Source organism: Hylobates moloch, unplaced genomic scaffold (genome assembly GCF_009828535.3).
Source record: "Hylobates moloch isolate HMO894 unplaced genomic scaffold, HMol_V3 SCAFFOLD_2, whole genome shotgun sequence".
NCBI classification, from domain to species: Eukaryota; Metazoa; Chordata; class Mammalia; order Primates; family Hylobatidae; genus Hylobates; species Hylobates moloch.
Genome location: NW_026652277.1, coordinates 43807206 through 43822462, shown reverse-complemented (window position 1 = coordinate 43822462; position 15257 = coordinate 43807206). Strand labels below are relative to the sequence as shown.

Below are 15257 nucleotides of genomic sequence, written 5' to 3'. Positions count from 1 at the left end.
GTCACTGAGCAAGTCATTTTGTTTCCCTGTGTTTGAGTTCAGTCATCTGGAAAATGGAAGCTATGATTTAGATTATCTCTAGGGATCCGTTTGGCTCTAAAATACAGTCTATATTTTCATAATTCTCAACAGTTACTTTTGCATATGTTAATAGCAGCATTATTCATAACAGCCAAAAGGTGGAAATAACCCAAATGTCCATCAACTGATGAATGGATAAACAAAATTTGCTACATCCATATATCATATTATTCAGCCATAAAAAAGAATGGAGTATTGATACATGCCACAACATGGATGAATCTTGAAAACATCATACCAAGGGCAAGAAACTACTCACAAAAGATTACCTATGATATGATTACATGCAAACTGATGATATGATTACATGCAAACTGTACAACTCTGTGAATATACTCAAAACTATTGAATTGCATATTTGTATGATATGTGAATTATATCTTAATAAAGCTATTAAAACATTATTTCTATAGCCAACCATGGTGGCTCATGCCTGTAATCCCAGCATTTTGGGAGGCTGAGGCGGGTAGATCACTTGAGGTCAGGAGTTTGAGACTAGCCTGGCCAACATGGTGAAACCTTGTCTCTACGAAAAATACAAAAATTAGCTGGGCATGATGGTGCATGCCTGTAGTCCCAGCTACTCAGGAGGGTGAGGCAGGGGAATCGCTTGAACCTAGGAGGCAGAGGTTGCAGTGAGCCAAGATCGTCCTCCAGCCTGGGCAACAGAGCAAGACTCTGTCTCAAAAAAAAAAGTTATTTTTAGTTACGGTAAGAATAAATAGTGCATTAAAAATGTTTAATACAGAACATACTATTCCATTGGGAATCCATTCTGATCACCACAGACAAATGTAAGTTTCACAGGAAAAACAGGGTGAAAGCTTTGAGAGTTTCAAGAAATTTGGTTCAATTCTATTTTCAACAGTACTTCCCGCAAACCATTCCAGAGGTCATCTTCCAGTATTGATGTGATGAAATGCACTGCAATGATACAGCACTACCTGAACTGTGCTAAGCACTTTTGCATTGATGGAAATGAAAATGTATTGCAAGCATAAGAAGACAAAACTAAAAGAAAAGCAACATACCCTTTACATCTGAGTAGTTTCATCCTTTACAAAACAAACAAAACAAAACAAAACAAAACAAAACCCACAAAACCGAAACTATCACTTTTTGTTTTTTTTTTGAGACAGAGTCTTCCTCTGTCGCCCAGACTGGAGTGCAGTGGAGTGAACTCAGCTCACTGCAACCTCTAACTCCAGGGTTCAGGTGATTCTTGTGCCTCAGCCTCCCAAGTAGCTGGGATTACAGGAGCATGCCAGCATGCCCAGATACTTTTTTTTGTTTTGTTTTTCTTTTTGTATTTTTAGTAGAGACGGATTTCACCATGTTGGCCAGGCTGGTCTCAAACTCCTGACCTCCAGTGATCCCCCCGGACTTGGCCTTCCAGAGTGCTGGGATTACAGACACGAGCCACCGTGCCTAGTCCTATCGCATTCTTTAACTCCAAAATTTCCCTCATAAAATAAGTACCTTGGGTGGTATCATCTCTTATAGACAATGAAAATGACCTGCTCAAATTCATATATGGCCAGCTAGCTGTCAGTGTCTGTATGTTTTCTGATGGCAAGTTTACCACTGGTTTGTACTGAATAGCTAACATCTTTACTTTTTCAGTGGTTTAGACAGGATGATCCTAAAATTTGAAAATATCCTCACCTTAGTTCATGCTATCTTCTTTATTTGGAGTAATTAGCAAATATTTGGGCTCCATGGGTAATTCAACCATCATGTGAGAACAGAGCCCACAGAGATCTTATTTGTTCTCAGTGACAGTGATGAAGAATAAATTCAGACATACAACCCATAGGCACTGGCCCAGATTTGAAGTGAGGCAGCTTTTAACTCCCTCCTAGGCTGTGTTTGTGGAGGGAGGGGGCAGTGCCAGGAGTGCTACCAGAGTGCCAACAAGTTAGGAGAAACAGACTTCTAGATAAATTAACTGAAAGGTGTCATCTCCACAAGCAGTAGAGGGCTCTCTAACACCACACAGAAACTCACAAGCCGGCCCAACATTACCTGGGTTCTTCCCTGGTGAACTCCCATATCATCCCCATGTTATCAACGTTTATGTTGGCAAAAGGATATTCTAAAGACCAATGCTTAGGAAGAACTGATGAATTCTACTGATAAGAAGCTTCAGTGAAACTTTTAGCTGTTGGGTCACTAATACATGTTTATTAATCGTCTTCCTTTAAGTATTTTTTGAAGAAAAGCCATTGCAATTTGGAATTATGATGTGCTTCACCATCATAAAACAAATATTTGATAGTATACACTGGATATCATTATTTGCTACATGAAAAAAATAATTACATAGACATGATTGATTTCAGCTTCTCACTTTGGTAGACAAACCCAGGAAAGAACAGGATGCCAACACATGAAAGCAGACGTCAATGCACTGAAATCAAAGGAATCCACATCAATCATCAGCACTCACAGGTTCCTAACTTCATCTCATCTGCCATCATTATTCCTTGTGGATATAAATTAAGTTAGTTTACTGGAAAGTTAGTCTAGCAAATTAAAATATTGCAATGAAAGTTGAGAGTTTTGTCATAGATATGACTCAGAGTTAAAATTTTGTATCTTAGCCTGCTTGAGTCTTTCTGTACATAAAATAGAGATCCCCACCTAGAGACCCACAATATCCAAGGGGAAGAAAACTCAATGAAATACGAATTGTACAAAGAGCCTGTGGTACAAACTAAGCCTGAGATCTGACAAAACAGATTATCTCATTAGTGACAGAAGGTAAATTTAGTCACCTGAGAAAACTTATATTTCAATTCTTAGTTTAATATAGTTTCTCCCTTTATTTCTGATACTATTTTATTTTTCTCAAGGAACTTTTTCAGATGGTAAGAATATCCATATAAGTTGATACACTATGTTGAGTTTCATTATTAGCTATAAGTAGTATGTAAATATTTTAGTATTTTAAAAAATAAGTGGGACTGTTTAATTATCTCAATAGAGATAGTTAATAAGATCCTGTCTTTAAGCCATGTAGTGAATCATTAAGAACTGAGGATTTTACAGAAGGTTGTGATTTAAATATTCAGCCTCTGCCATGTTTTTTCTAAAGATCATGAGTTTCTAAACAGCCAACTCCATCCTGGAAACTCTGCCAATAACATTCAGTAATAAACAGATAGCAAGACACATTTTATTTCATTTTTAGTGTTTGACCTTATCTGTTATTCTCATCTTGGCTACAGATAAGCAGTAACAACATATCTTCTATATGCTCTCAAAATATGCCAAGAAAGGCTAAAGAGGCATTTATGAAAACTGTAAGTTAAGTAGACATTAGGGTACAAACATGCCCCTAATAAAATCACACACTTACACAGGGTTAAACAATACACAGGATAATATTATCCATCTAGGCACATGTCTATTATTACTATGCTAATCATACTGTGTATTACTGAATTCACCACATGGTACTGTAATTGTCTGGTAATGTGTCTGCATCCTAACTAGCATGTGACCTCTTTGAAGGAGAGCTGTGTCTTAATTACCTTAGGATCACTGGCAGTAGAGTAGTGTTCAGTCAAAGAGAAAATATTAAACAACACTCTAAGTATGTTTTGTTTTAATAGGTAAAACTGACAATTCAGGAAATGAAAGCACCAATTATGAAAAAATCCTCACATAAGGTCAGATATTAAATATGCTATTTGGAGATGTTGAGTAGTATAATGCTAGATTCCTATATATGCCAGCTGTCACTAGGTTTATACGTGCTATAATCATTAACTAGAATTTAGATCAGTGTTTCTCTACGGGTGGACCATCTGCATTAGATTTAGGAAGCTTGTTAAAATGCAGATACTCTCCCTGCTACTTCCAGATTTGGATGCAGTGAGTCTAGGGAAGGAGGGCAACAGGAAGGATTTGATTTTAAAAATAAGTTCCTTAGGTAATTCTCATGCACTCAAAGTATGAGAAGCATTGAACTCTCTGCTAAATACAAACAGTGAGCATGAATTTCTTTAGCTGCTATTTAAAGCTATTCTTTTACACATCCAGTTTCAATGTAGTTTCTATCCCTTGGTGCTCTTAAACAGAATGGAACAAAGCACTCATTCCAAGAATACTGCTAAGGGTCTGGAACCTTCCTGCTTCAGGCCCATAACTGTGGGGAGAGTCATCAATAGTCATCATTACCATGAGAGTCACAGAAATCAATAGCCAAAATATCAAACTGGGATTTGAAGGAACAATTACACGTAAGGGCGGGAAAGTTTCCTACATAAATGCTTAAATTCATAAGGCACGCTTAACAAAGACAACCGCACAAACCTGGTCCTTACCTTCAGGAGGTTTATAATCAAAGGTAGGTACAGGCTGGCAGTAAAGATTGCAGGGAAATCAGTCAAATTAAACTCTAAGAGCTGGGTAAACATTGCGGCAGTGAATGCACAAAACAGCGCTCTTCAGAATGGTAATGCAAAGAAACAAAAGTAGCAACTCAACATTCTTGAATGCAAATTCAAATTATTCCTGCATTTATTCCTACTAGGTTCATTAATCATGACTAAAAATACGAAATAATTTCCAGGAAATAATGATGGTTTTATTTTACCTTTAATCGTTTTGACTGCCTAAACAATGTTTTAACAGTATAAAGATCTATTTTCTTCTTCACAGTTATTATAGCATCAAGTGGCTTGCTATTACAGAGTTCAGTAGTAGCCAATATTCTTATCTAGAATACAATTCGCTTAAAACCCTTAAGAACTGATGTCATTATAAGGGGAAAAATGTCTCCAACTTTAAAGTTGGAGACAAATTAAGACTCCACAAAGTGTTTTAGGTTCTCACAAGCTTTAAGCATGTGGACATTTTCACTGAGTTCACATAGAAAAATTTTAGATATATTTGTAAACCACTTTCTGCTCCCTTGGATTCTTAATTTTTACAAAAGGAACTCTTTGGACACCCCCATCAGGTTCCCATGACAGTGTCCTTGTTAGTACAGTGAAGGAAAAATGACTATACTGTTTTATCTCCCTGTAAGTATCTGTACAAACTATTTTGCAAATAATGTTTTAAACCTTGCTTTTCATTGCTAAAACAAAAACATCCACTGAAATATTTGTGGTATGGTTTTTAAAAATGAAATTAGTTTTTGTCTAGTTTTTTTAATCCTTAAATAAACCGCATTTACTATTTGATTCAAAATTTTTTTTTACTAATAAAACCTTCTATAGTTTTCCTAAATGAAATATTTCTATGGAATGAGATGCCACTGTATGTAAAGCAGTTGAAGTTGAAATAGGACAATATGATTAGCAAAAGTAATGTTTAAAATCCTAAAATGTGACCTTAGGCAGCCCTGAGGCCCTCTCCATGCCTACATTCTTCACTTCTTAGTTCACTAACAGTGTTCTTTTTCATAAGCCCCTTTGTTTAAATTTACCTTTCTCTGCGTTGGTATAACTCCTTCGCTCCCCCCAGCCCCACAATCTATATTATAGTCATGAAGGAACAAAAACAGTCGTGCGCTCAATCATTCTTACCAAGCAGTTTTAAAAAATGCTATTTGTGTAATAAACCTGTCTGGAATTACTGAAGGGGAAATGCTATCCTTAACATTTATTCTCACATATTATGATGTACTTATTCATGGAAAATCCTTGCCTAGATCTGAACTCCAGAAGAGAAGAATCTTGTGATGCATTTTCAAAAGGTCTTCAGCCTATCAACATCCTTTAAAATAGCCTTAGCAGAAACACTGCTAATAAGCTGATTCAGTTTTTATTATAAACTCGCTCATTATACTTCTCAGTCTATGTTTTTCTTCAGATTTCAAAGGTATTTTCTTATATTCATTTCCATTCAGAGAAGGATATAACGAAATACAAGAATCAAGTGAAAAAGAGAAGTTGGGCAACATGTCAGTAAAAGAGCAGTATAATATTTAAATTTTTCTGTTCTTAGGGAGGAACCATATGTACAATGGACTCTACACACTTTGCAGCATGTTACTAAAAGATGCCAAGTACTGGCAAAGTTATATGGCTTGATACCACTCAAAAAACACATAGAAAAATAAAATAAAATAGGAATGAATACTACCTTTGCAGAGGCATGATTTCACAAGCCATTCTCGTATGTGAATTTGCAAGGGAATCTCACAACTGTCTCTTCCACGGCAAGTTTGGTCGTCTGTACAGTGAACGTCTTCTTACAGTGGCTAAGCTGGGTTGGGGGCATGAGGTTGCACCGCACGGCTGGAGAAACAACTTGCTCTGCAGTTGGCCAGTCTACTGCTGCTCTCAGCCTCCAAACTTCTTCAGGCAATGCTATTTTATCGGCTGCTTCTCTACATTTACACTGCAGTCCACTTTGACCTTTTGTTCCAGGGAAGCAGCTGAACCACCGGGCCAATCAGAGCAGCAGCTGCTGCAGCACTAAAGGCGCTCCTCCTCCTCCCCCGCACCCTACTCCTTCTGCTCCTCAATGGTCCCTCCTCCTCCTCTTCCTCCTCCTCCTTCTCTCCTCCTGCTCCTGCTCCTCAGTGGGCTTGCCTAGTTCTGGTAACTTGAAACTTTCCTCCGAGCAGTTCCACAGACAAGATTTTCAGTCTGGGGCAAGCAACCAATAACTGCAGCAAGAGCCAAGAGTCCTGTACTTCTCAACATTACAGAGACTGCCAGCAAGGATTCCATTTGTCAAGGAAAGACACTGCCCACGAAACTAAAGGTTTCTGTAGCAGTAGGCGAGAGTTATGTTGCGTCCCCTTTCTTCCTTAAAACGAAACAAAACAAAACAAAACAAAACAAAAACACTAGCCTTGAAAGCGTGAGACTTTTCTAGAAGGAAAGCATGCCTCTAGACCCTTGCCCTACCCACATGTATTTCCTGCTGATGTTTGTTTACACTGCGGTGGTTACTAGTCGCTGGTGACATCACCCAGGGCACGTAGCTCCACTTCTGGGGAGGATACGTGCCCTAAGTCTCTGCCCAAGTTCTTAAGGGATCAGAATCCACTCTCATGAAAATTCTTTCAACTTACTATTTCTGCATTTTATTCTTATAAAACTGAATGTGTTTACACAGTTATTTTTCTCCATGAACATCAACAGCATTTTGGAGGGTGTTGCTTTTTATTTTTATTTTTTTATAGGTAACACAAAATCAGTTTTTCCATAAAGTCTTCTAAATATTTGTTAATTATCACCTTCCCCTTATAACTTCTTCTCTGGTGTGGAATACCACAGGGTTATTTTTAGGAACATAATTCCTAATCCATAGATTTTATACATTTAAAGAAAAATAGCAGAAACACATTTACATGATATTTTTTTCACATCATGAGTTGTAAAAAATTACAACATAGTCCAGACCATCGCTTCTAGTAGTAGAAGGAACATGACATTCAGAAACAGTGAGGGCTTGTAGGCATGAGGTATCCCCTTCCCCTGTAATTTTTCCCCAATTTTATACAGACCACTCATAATTCTGAATTTAGAACACAAGGTCCTATTTATTATAAGGCATCTGCTTTTCTTTGCTATACCTGCTAATAAAAACATTTTCATTGTCTGACTAAATAATCTGTGTTTATGAAAATAGATTTGCCATCCTAAAACTGTCATCATACATAATGATAAACTATCAGTAACCAAAATCAGCCTTTTAAAACAAAAGGAGTTGATTTAACCCCAAACTTATTTCAACTGAAATTGTCTATACTTTTTTGATTCTAGATTTACAAATTCTAATTTGATTTTCTAGTAACATAACTTAGTTCCATATATTTGCATACCGTTTTTATTTTAAAAAATGACTTTAACTCTTGCGTAACACTTTATTATTTATTTATTTATTTATTTATTTATTTATTTATTTATTTATTTATTTTTGAGATGGAGTCTTGCTCTGTCACCCAGGCTGGGGTGCTGTGGCACAATCTCGGCTTACTGCAACATCCGCCTCCTGGGTTCCAGTGATTCTCCTTCCTCAGCCTCCCGAGTAGCTGGAATTACAGGTGCCCGCCACCATACCTGGCTAATTTTTGTGTTTTTAGTAGAGACAGGGTTTCACCATGTTGGCCAGGGTGGTCTCGAACTCCTGACCTCAGGTGATCCGCCCACCTCGGCCTCCCAAAGTGCTGGGATTACAGGCCTAAGCTTAACACTTTAAATAGCTGCTTGAGGTAGAAAATCACCATTATACATCATAATATCTATTTTATTGATGAGTAAACTTGGTACTAGAAAATAACCTGTTCAAATTGACATGGAAAGGTAGTGTCAGAACAGAAACTGGATTCGGGATTTCTCCTGTCTACTCTGGAACTTGTTGCTATATAGAGGAACTGTGGAACCACAGTGCTGACTCTATTCTGTGTGAATTTTTTTTTTTTTTTTTTTGAGATGGAATCTTGTTCTGTCACCCAGGCTGGAGTGCAGTGGCGTGATCTCAGCTCTCTGCAATCACCACCTCCCAGGTTCAAGTGATTCTCCTGTCTTAGCCTCCTGAGTAGCTGGGATTACAGGTGCTCACCACCACGCCCCCGCTAATTTTTGTATTTTTAGTAGAGATGGGGTTTCACCATGTTGGTCAGGCTGGTCTCGAACTCCTGACCTCAAATGATCCACCTGCCTCAGACTCCCAAAGTGCTGAGATTACAGGCGTGAGCCACCATGCCTGGCATGAATGTTTTAAATCTCTTATACAAATATTTTCAGAAATAGTTGACATCCAAGTGACAGAAATATTATTTTGTCCTTTCTGAATTTTATAGCACATTAATACTACCTGGCTAAAACAGACATAAAAGCTCAATAATAAAGGACCCAGCATTAAAAAAAGTGTTAAGTTGAACTACAACACTCAATACATTCAAAATATGTTAAACTGAGTTGCAATTTACATTTAATATTAGATTTCACATATATTTCTTAATAAATTAAGTTGCCCTGTCAACATTCCTCTAACATGCCACATTACATAAAATGTCAATGTTTTTTTAAAAAATTAATTAATGCTGTAACTCCATAACTACATGCTTTTTCCAGTCTCCATCATTTATAACAATTCCTCCTTTTTATGGTTTTTGATCTATTTTGGGGGCATTATTTGATAATCGTTTCTGAATTTGTACCTGATTGCAGCCCCTTCTCTCTACCCCAGCCACTGCCAGAGTTCTTGATCACTTAAATACCTTTCTTATTTCTATTTCTAACATCCTCTTGTCAGTGCATAGTTAGGGAGTGGGAGTGCCATTCATGACCTCTGTCACTTCTAATTTTTCAAACACGGTATTTCAACTGCATTTCCCTGGCTACATTTCCCTTTCACTGAGCCCCTTAATGTGCATCCCTCTTAACCCCCACTACTTCTCCCTCTCCCATTCCTCTGCCTTTTCACTTAGCTCTCTGTTCAGCTCCAACTGTTTTGTGATGTCCACAGAGGATAGCCTGCAATCAAACCAACTGGCACATAGGGTAAAAAAAAAAAAAAAAAAGCCCATTCCTGACCCTCCTGAGCATTTAGTTATTTCTAAAATGGGCTCCCTAGCATCTTCCACTTCTTCCCCCTTTATAAGTCCTGCCATCTGGGCTGTCTATTGCCAGAGTGCTAACAATTGCAAAAGAAAATCTCATAACTTGGTAACTAGTTATACTAAAAATTCATAATACTTAAACTTAGTTTGAACCACAATACTGTGTTACAACCTTTTTTATTATCTTTGACTGTTCACTGCATTCCTGCTTCAAATCTTCTCCAGTACCACAAAACAGAACCTCTCTCACTCACTAATTATTTCACCTGCCAATTGACCGAGACAATCAAGATCGTCAAATATAAGCGAGTGCCTTTGGTCCTCTCTGCTCCACCTACCACCCCGTTCCCACTCCAACACACATCTTGCCTGACTCTTTTTGACTTCCTCTTGGTTTAGGAGAAAGGGTCCTCACATATAGGTCTCAAGCCTCTTATCTGTATATTGGATCTCATCATTTTCTCCTTCCTCTGGAAGAAGCCTGGTCTCTCCTACATCTTAAATCTGCCCCTCGCTACTCACTTCTCCTCCCTTCTAACAGGCAACCAAGTGAGTGTCCCTCAGTATTAGAAAGTGCTTCTCAGCAGTCCTACCCTCTGGTGCTGCAGAGCTATTTCCCTCTTCCTTCCCACTTACAGACTTCCCCCAAATCTATCTCTGCTGCCTCCACTTCCTCATAAATTACTTATTCCTCCATCCCATGCCAATGGACTTCGACCTTTACCACTTTTCCAAAACTGCTTTTAAGGCCATCAAGGGTCTCTTGACCACTAAATCCAAATGCCTTTTCTTAGATCCTCTCCTACTCTTGACTTTTCTGAAACACTCACCTTCAGTTTTCTGAAAGTCTTTGGTTCTCTGTGATCTTTCTTGGGAATTCACCAAACATTCCTGATCAACATTCGCCTTTTATTTCATCTGTCTTTCCTCCTCGTTTAGCCCTGCCTCCAAGCCCAAAACCATTCAATACACGCATTCAATAAATTGGGCGCTGGAATTACACCTCTGGGGGCTGGATCCTGACTTCGCCCCTGACAGGCAGTGCAAACTTGGGCAGGTTGTTTAAAAGCTCTGAGGCTGCTCTGAGGAATAAATGAGGCCATGCATGTAAAATACATAGAATAGTGCCTGGCAAATAGTTAAGTGCTCAATAGTTGTTAGTATTATCAATCCAATCAAACATTCAAGACTTCATATCATCTGATCTCCACATTTCTCTTCCTCCTGGCCCTTCTTGATAATGATGTAATTATTCCCTTTGTGAATCAGATTCAAACCATGAGTCATCTTTACTCCTCCCTCTCCTCTCCTACCCTCAACCAAATCTATTGATTGACCTGTCATGTTTCTTTAATCAATCTGCCTAGGTTATCTTACTCTTAGGATAACGTTCAAAATATTCTTTCTGCCACCATAGCACATATTTCACTATTAGTCAACTTCCTACCATGCTTGTGATTTGGTAACTCATTTTTGTACTCAAAATCTTCAATAGCTCCCAACCACCTCTTACATGAACCCCAATCCTTTTAATATGATGACTAGAACATTCCACCTATTAACCCCAATTTGCCTCTCCAGTTCAGCTGCTTAAACCTCCCCTGAGGAAACAACTCCAGACATGCCTGGGTCACTATTTTCAAATCTGCCCTGAATTTTTCTATCCTAAATATTTGCTCATGCTGTTCCCTCTGTCTGGAATATTTTCCCATTTCATTCCTTTCAGGAAAAATCCTACCTATACTTTAGGTCTAGGCTAATTGAAAGAAATCTTTGTTTGTTTGTTTTTGAGACAGGGTCTCTCTCTGTTGTCCAGGTTGGAGTGTAATGGCAGGCACCATCACAGCTCACTGCAGCCTTTACCTCCTGGGCTCACGTGTGCCTCCCACTTCAGCCTCCTGAGTAGCTGAGACCACAGGTGCATGCTAAAATGCCTGGATAATTTATTTTTTGTAGAGATGGGGTTCTTACTATGTTGCCCAGGCTGGTCTTGAACTCCTGGGCTCAAGCAGTCCTCTCACCTTGGCCTCTCAAAGTGTTGGGATTATAGGTGTGAGCCACTATGTTTGGCCAAAGAAATCTCTTGACCTTTTAAAGTCATACAGCCCTTTGTATTGATGATGATATTTATCTTTTTTTCCTGTACAGTTTTATTATTATTTGAATCTACTGTATATATTATCTTCCTTTTGGAATGCAAGTTTTCCACAACAGGAACTGTATCTTTCCTGCAGCCCTAATGCAGAACACTCAAGTGCAGAATGAATTAATGGATACATCAATTACTCTTCTATAGATTCTGAAGTATAGCTCCTTTTATTAGATTTAAACTTATCAAGCAATATTCTACCCACTTTTAAACACTTTCTACTGTAGGGCTACACATAAGATAAACTGGATGCCACATGTAGGTTCAAATGAAAAATAATACTAACAAATAACTGGCTTAAGGAATAAACTACCTGGGTTATACACTGATGTGCAATCACAGATGTGCTAAAAGTAAGATTCTATCCAAAACTTCTGAAACCTTTTAAGCATTCTACATTATCCAGTTTCTCCTAGGTTGTCAATTTCCTTTTCCACGTTTTAGCTGGCTAGCAGATTTCTAATTTTCTTACATAACTTCTTCAGCAGATTCCAAGTGTTTGGCAATATCTGCATTTGCTCTTGTCCTATCAAGAGCAACAAAAACCATGTGGCTGTGTTTCTTTTAATTTCAATATCAAGTGAAAACAACCAAAGAACCAAGAATATTTCTTGGCCACAGTAATGTATTTTCAGATATTGTTTTAAAATCAGATAGGTTTATTTCCTAAGATATAATAATATATTAAAATAATTTATTTTACAAGTTTGATAAGAAGGTCCTTCTAGCCTAAGCAACATAGTGAGATCTCATCCCTACAAAAAAGAAAATTAGCAAGGTATGGTGGTATGTGCCTGTGGTCTCAGCTGCTTGGGAGGCTGAGGTGGAAGGATCGCTTCAGCCCAGGAAGTTGAAGCTGCAGTGAGCCATGATTGTGCCACTGCACTCCAGCCTAGGTGACAGAGTGAGTCTCAGGCAAGAGTTCTTCCTCATATTCTTGTCAATCTTTGTAAAACACACCAAGGAACAATGCCCTCCAAAAGATACATGGTATTTATAAATGGTAAGGACTAAATCTAACATGAGTTATTTAGAATCATGAAGCCAAGATTTTTAGTGCACATATAATTTAGATATTCTGGTGTTGTTATACAAGATCCTGAGTAAACTAGTTTTCCAGCAAACTGTGTTAAAACACTAGTGGATTTCTGGGCTTATAGGACAATATCATCATCATTACCACCAACAACAAAACGTCAATAAAAAAGGGAGAAGAAACCAGAAGAGTGTGTGTAGGTAAAGCAGCAAGTATTTACTGTGAATTTATGCTGTGCTCATTTTAACAGATGTGGAAATGAAGAAGTCAATTAATGTGAATGCTCAGCTAGTAAGTGGCTGACATGGAGCCAGTATCTAAATGCCAGTGTCCATACCTTTTCCACCATTCAGTAGCCCCTCAAGATAATAAAGTATTATCCTTACTTACTAATACACATATTGTTAGTTGGATATGGGAAATAAAGGATCCTTTCTTCTCACCAGAGGTTTATATTTATATGTGTGTGTGTGTGTATATATATATATTCAATAATGGCTACACAGTCTTACATAATGGCTGAACACTGAGGCATACACTGGACCATAACAAACTTCTTCTGCTACTGAGTGGCAGGAGCCAGTTGAAGTGGGGGAAGGACGTCGTGCAGGTGGGGTGTTAGAGGAAAGAGGAAGGTGCAAAGAAAAAACAGATGGAAAATCAAGTTTTAAATTGTATTTTTAATTGTATTCCTCTTTAAAAAACTAATATATGGCAATAACAGGTGGTATGTGAGTTGTTTTATGTAAGGAAGCTCAAGTATTTCTTAAGGAATAATTACAAAACCATATAAAAAGCTGGTTTTAGAAAGCAAATAGTGACACTCAAGCTGAGGCTAGTAGGAATAATGGATTTCTAGTTAGGTACTACTATTTTCTCGAGTAACAGTGAAATAAATATGCTTGCATTACTGAAGACCAAAATAAAAACAATAAAATCATCATAATTTAATGTGTTTCCTTATTTATTTATTAGATTTATCCAGTCTATATAAGATTGCAGAAGAAAAATATCCCATAGAGATAGAAATTATATCATTGTTTTTCCAAAGACACCCCTCTTTAATTCTGATGATGTATCTTGCTTTTAAAACTGATATGGGCTTACTTCATCAAAATCTATCTGAGTAGGCTTGCTGGACTCCCAAATGGCTCACAGTGTTCATTCATTTGGATTCTAAAATCTTGTCAAGCTGTCAGTGAAGACGGGAGGGAAGAGCTGCTAAGAGAGGTGGGGTTTAAAGGCCTCCACAGCTGGAAGTGCATGATTCAGGGTTCCCTTCTTCACCAACTAACTGGCTCCAACATTTCAAACACAGAAAATAAATTCAAAACATTCCCCAAAAAGATGAAGTACTGATTTCAAATCAAAAGACAAGCACTTATTCATGGTACATGAAGTAGCAAAGTTGTATAGAAATTCATGTGGATGCTTTTTTTTTTAAAGTGAATTTCTTGTAAGAACTGAGGGACTATAAAATTCTCCATAAAAAGTGGTTAAAAATAAAATTTTCGAGACAACTTATGTAATTGTTCCTCAACTTTCTGGGACAGGGAAAAATCCACAGTTTTGCCAGATGGACTTTCAGTTAGTGATTATTGCCAATAAATAAGTGCTTCAAGCACATTTTCCTGGAATGGGACTCTCTGGGCATGACTTTCTCCAAATCTCCCGTGGGAGTCCAGATAATAGTGTTTCTGTTCTCATAAAATAAGTCACATCCCGCACAACAGCTGCTACCACACCTGAGATCAGCTGCCTTAAATTGTCCCCGTGAACTTTCACCTTGTTAAATGATATTTCCTGACAGCGGAGAAGCAGGCTTTAGCAGGGCTTCCTTAGAGACGTGTCAAAATTATTTAGTGTGATATGGTAACTGACTGGCTGATTCTATGTCTATAAAACATAAAATAACTCTTCATATTCCTGAGACATGAAATACCAAGCGCAAGCATAAAAATCTCTTAATGTCAATATACTGGCTGGTAACATTAATTTGCTTTAACACCAAGTGAAGTGTTTTTATTTGAATTGACCCTGTAAATAAATAAGTGAAAATATATTTAAAATAAAAATAAGGGGAAGTAATAATTGTTTGTGTTATCAAGAATAAGTCCAGGAATATAGCTAACAAGGGAAATGAAGGACCTCTTCAAAGAGAAGTACAAACCACTGCTCAGAGAAATCAGAGAGGATACAAACAACCAACTGACAAAGGTCTAATATCGAGTCTACGAGGAACTTAAACAAATTTACAAGAAAAAAACCAACCCCATTAAAAAGTGGGCAAAGGACATGAACAGACACTACTCAAAAGAAGACGTTTATGTGGCCAACAAACATGAAAAAAAGCTCAACATCACTCATCATTAGAGAAATGCAAATCAAAACCACAATGAGATACCATCTCATGCCAGTCAGAATAGCAATTACTAAAAAGTCAAGAAACAACAGAG

The 15257-nt window shown here is 37.7% G+C and overlaps 1 protein-coding gene across 11 annotated transcripts in view; it reads right to left on the bottom strand.

Annotated features, from left to right (window-relative positions):
• The window catches only part of FAM13A (family with sequence similarity 13 member A), a 394397-nt gene that overhangs the window by 100199 nt on the left and 278941 nt on the right, over positions 1-15257 (bottom strand). For 4 of the 11 annotated variants that reach the window (XM_032141373.2, XM_032141536.2, XM_032141456.2 and 1 more), the window contains exon 1: positions 6181-6515. The exons of the other annotated variants lie outside the window; for them this stretch is intronic. In XM_032141373.2, coding sequence (XP_031997264.1) covers positions 6181-6209 — 29 coding nt within the window. In that variant the 5' untranslated portion in view covers positions 6210-6515. Of the gene's footprint in view, positions 1-6180; positions 6516-15257 lie in introns of those variants that run through there. 11 annotated transcript variants of the gene reach the window in all.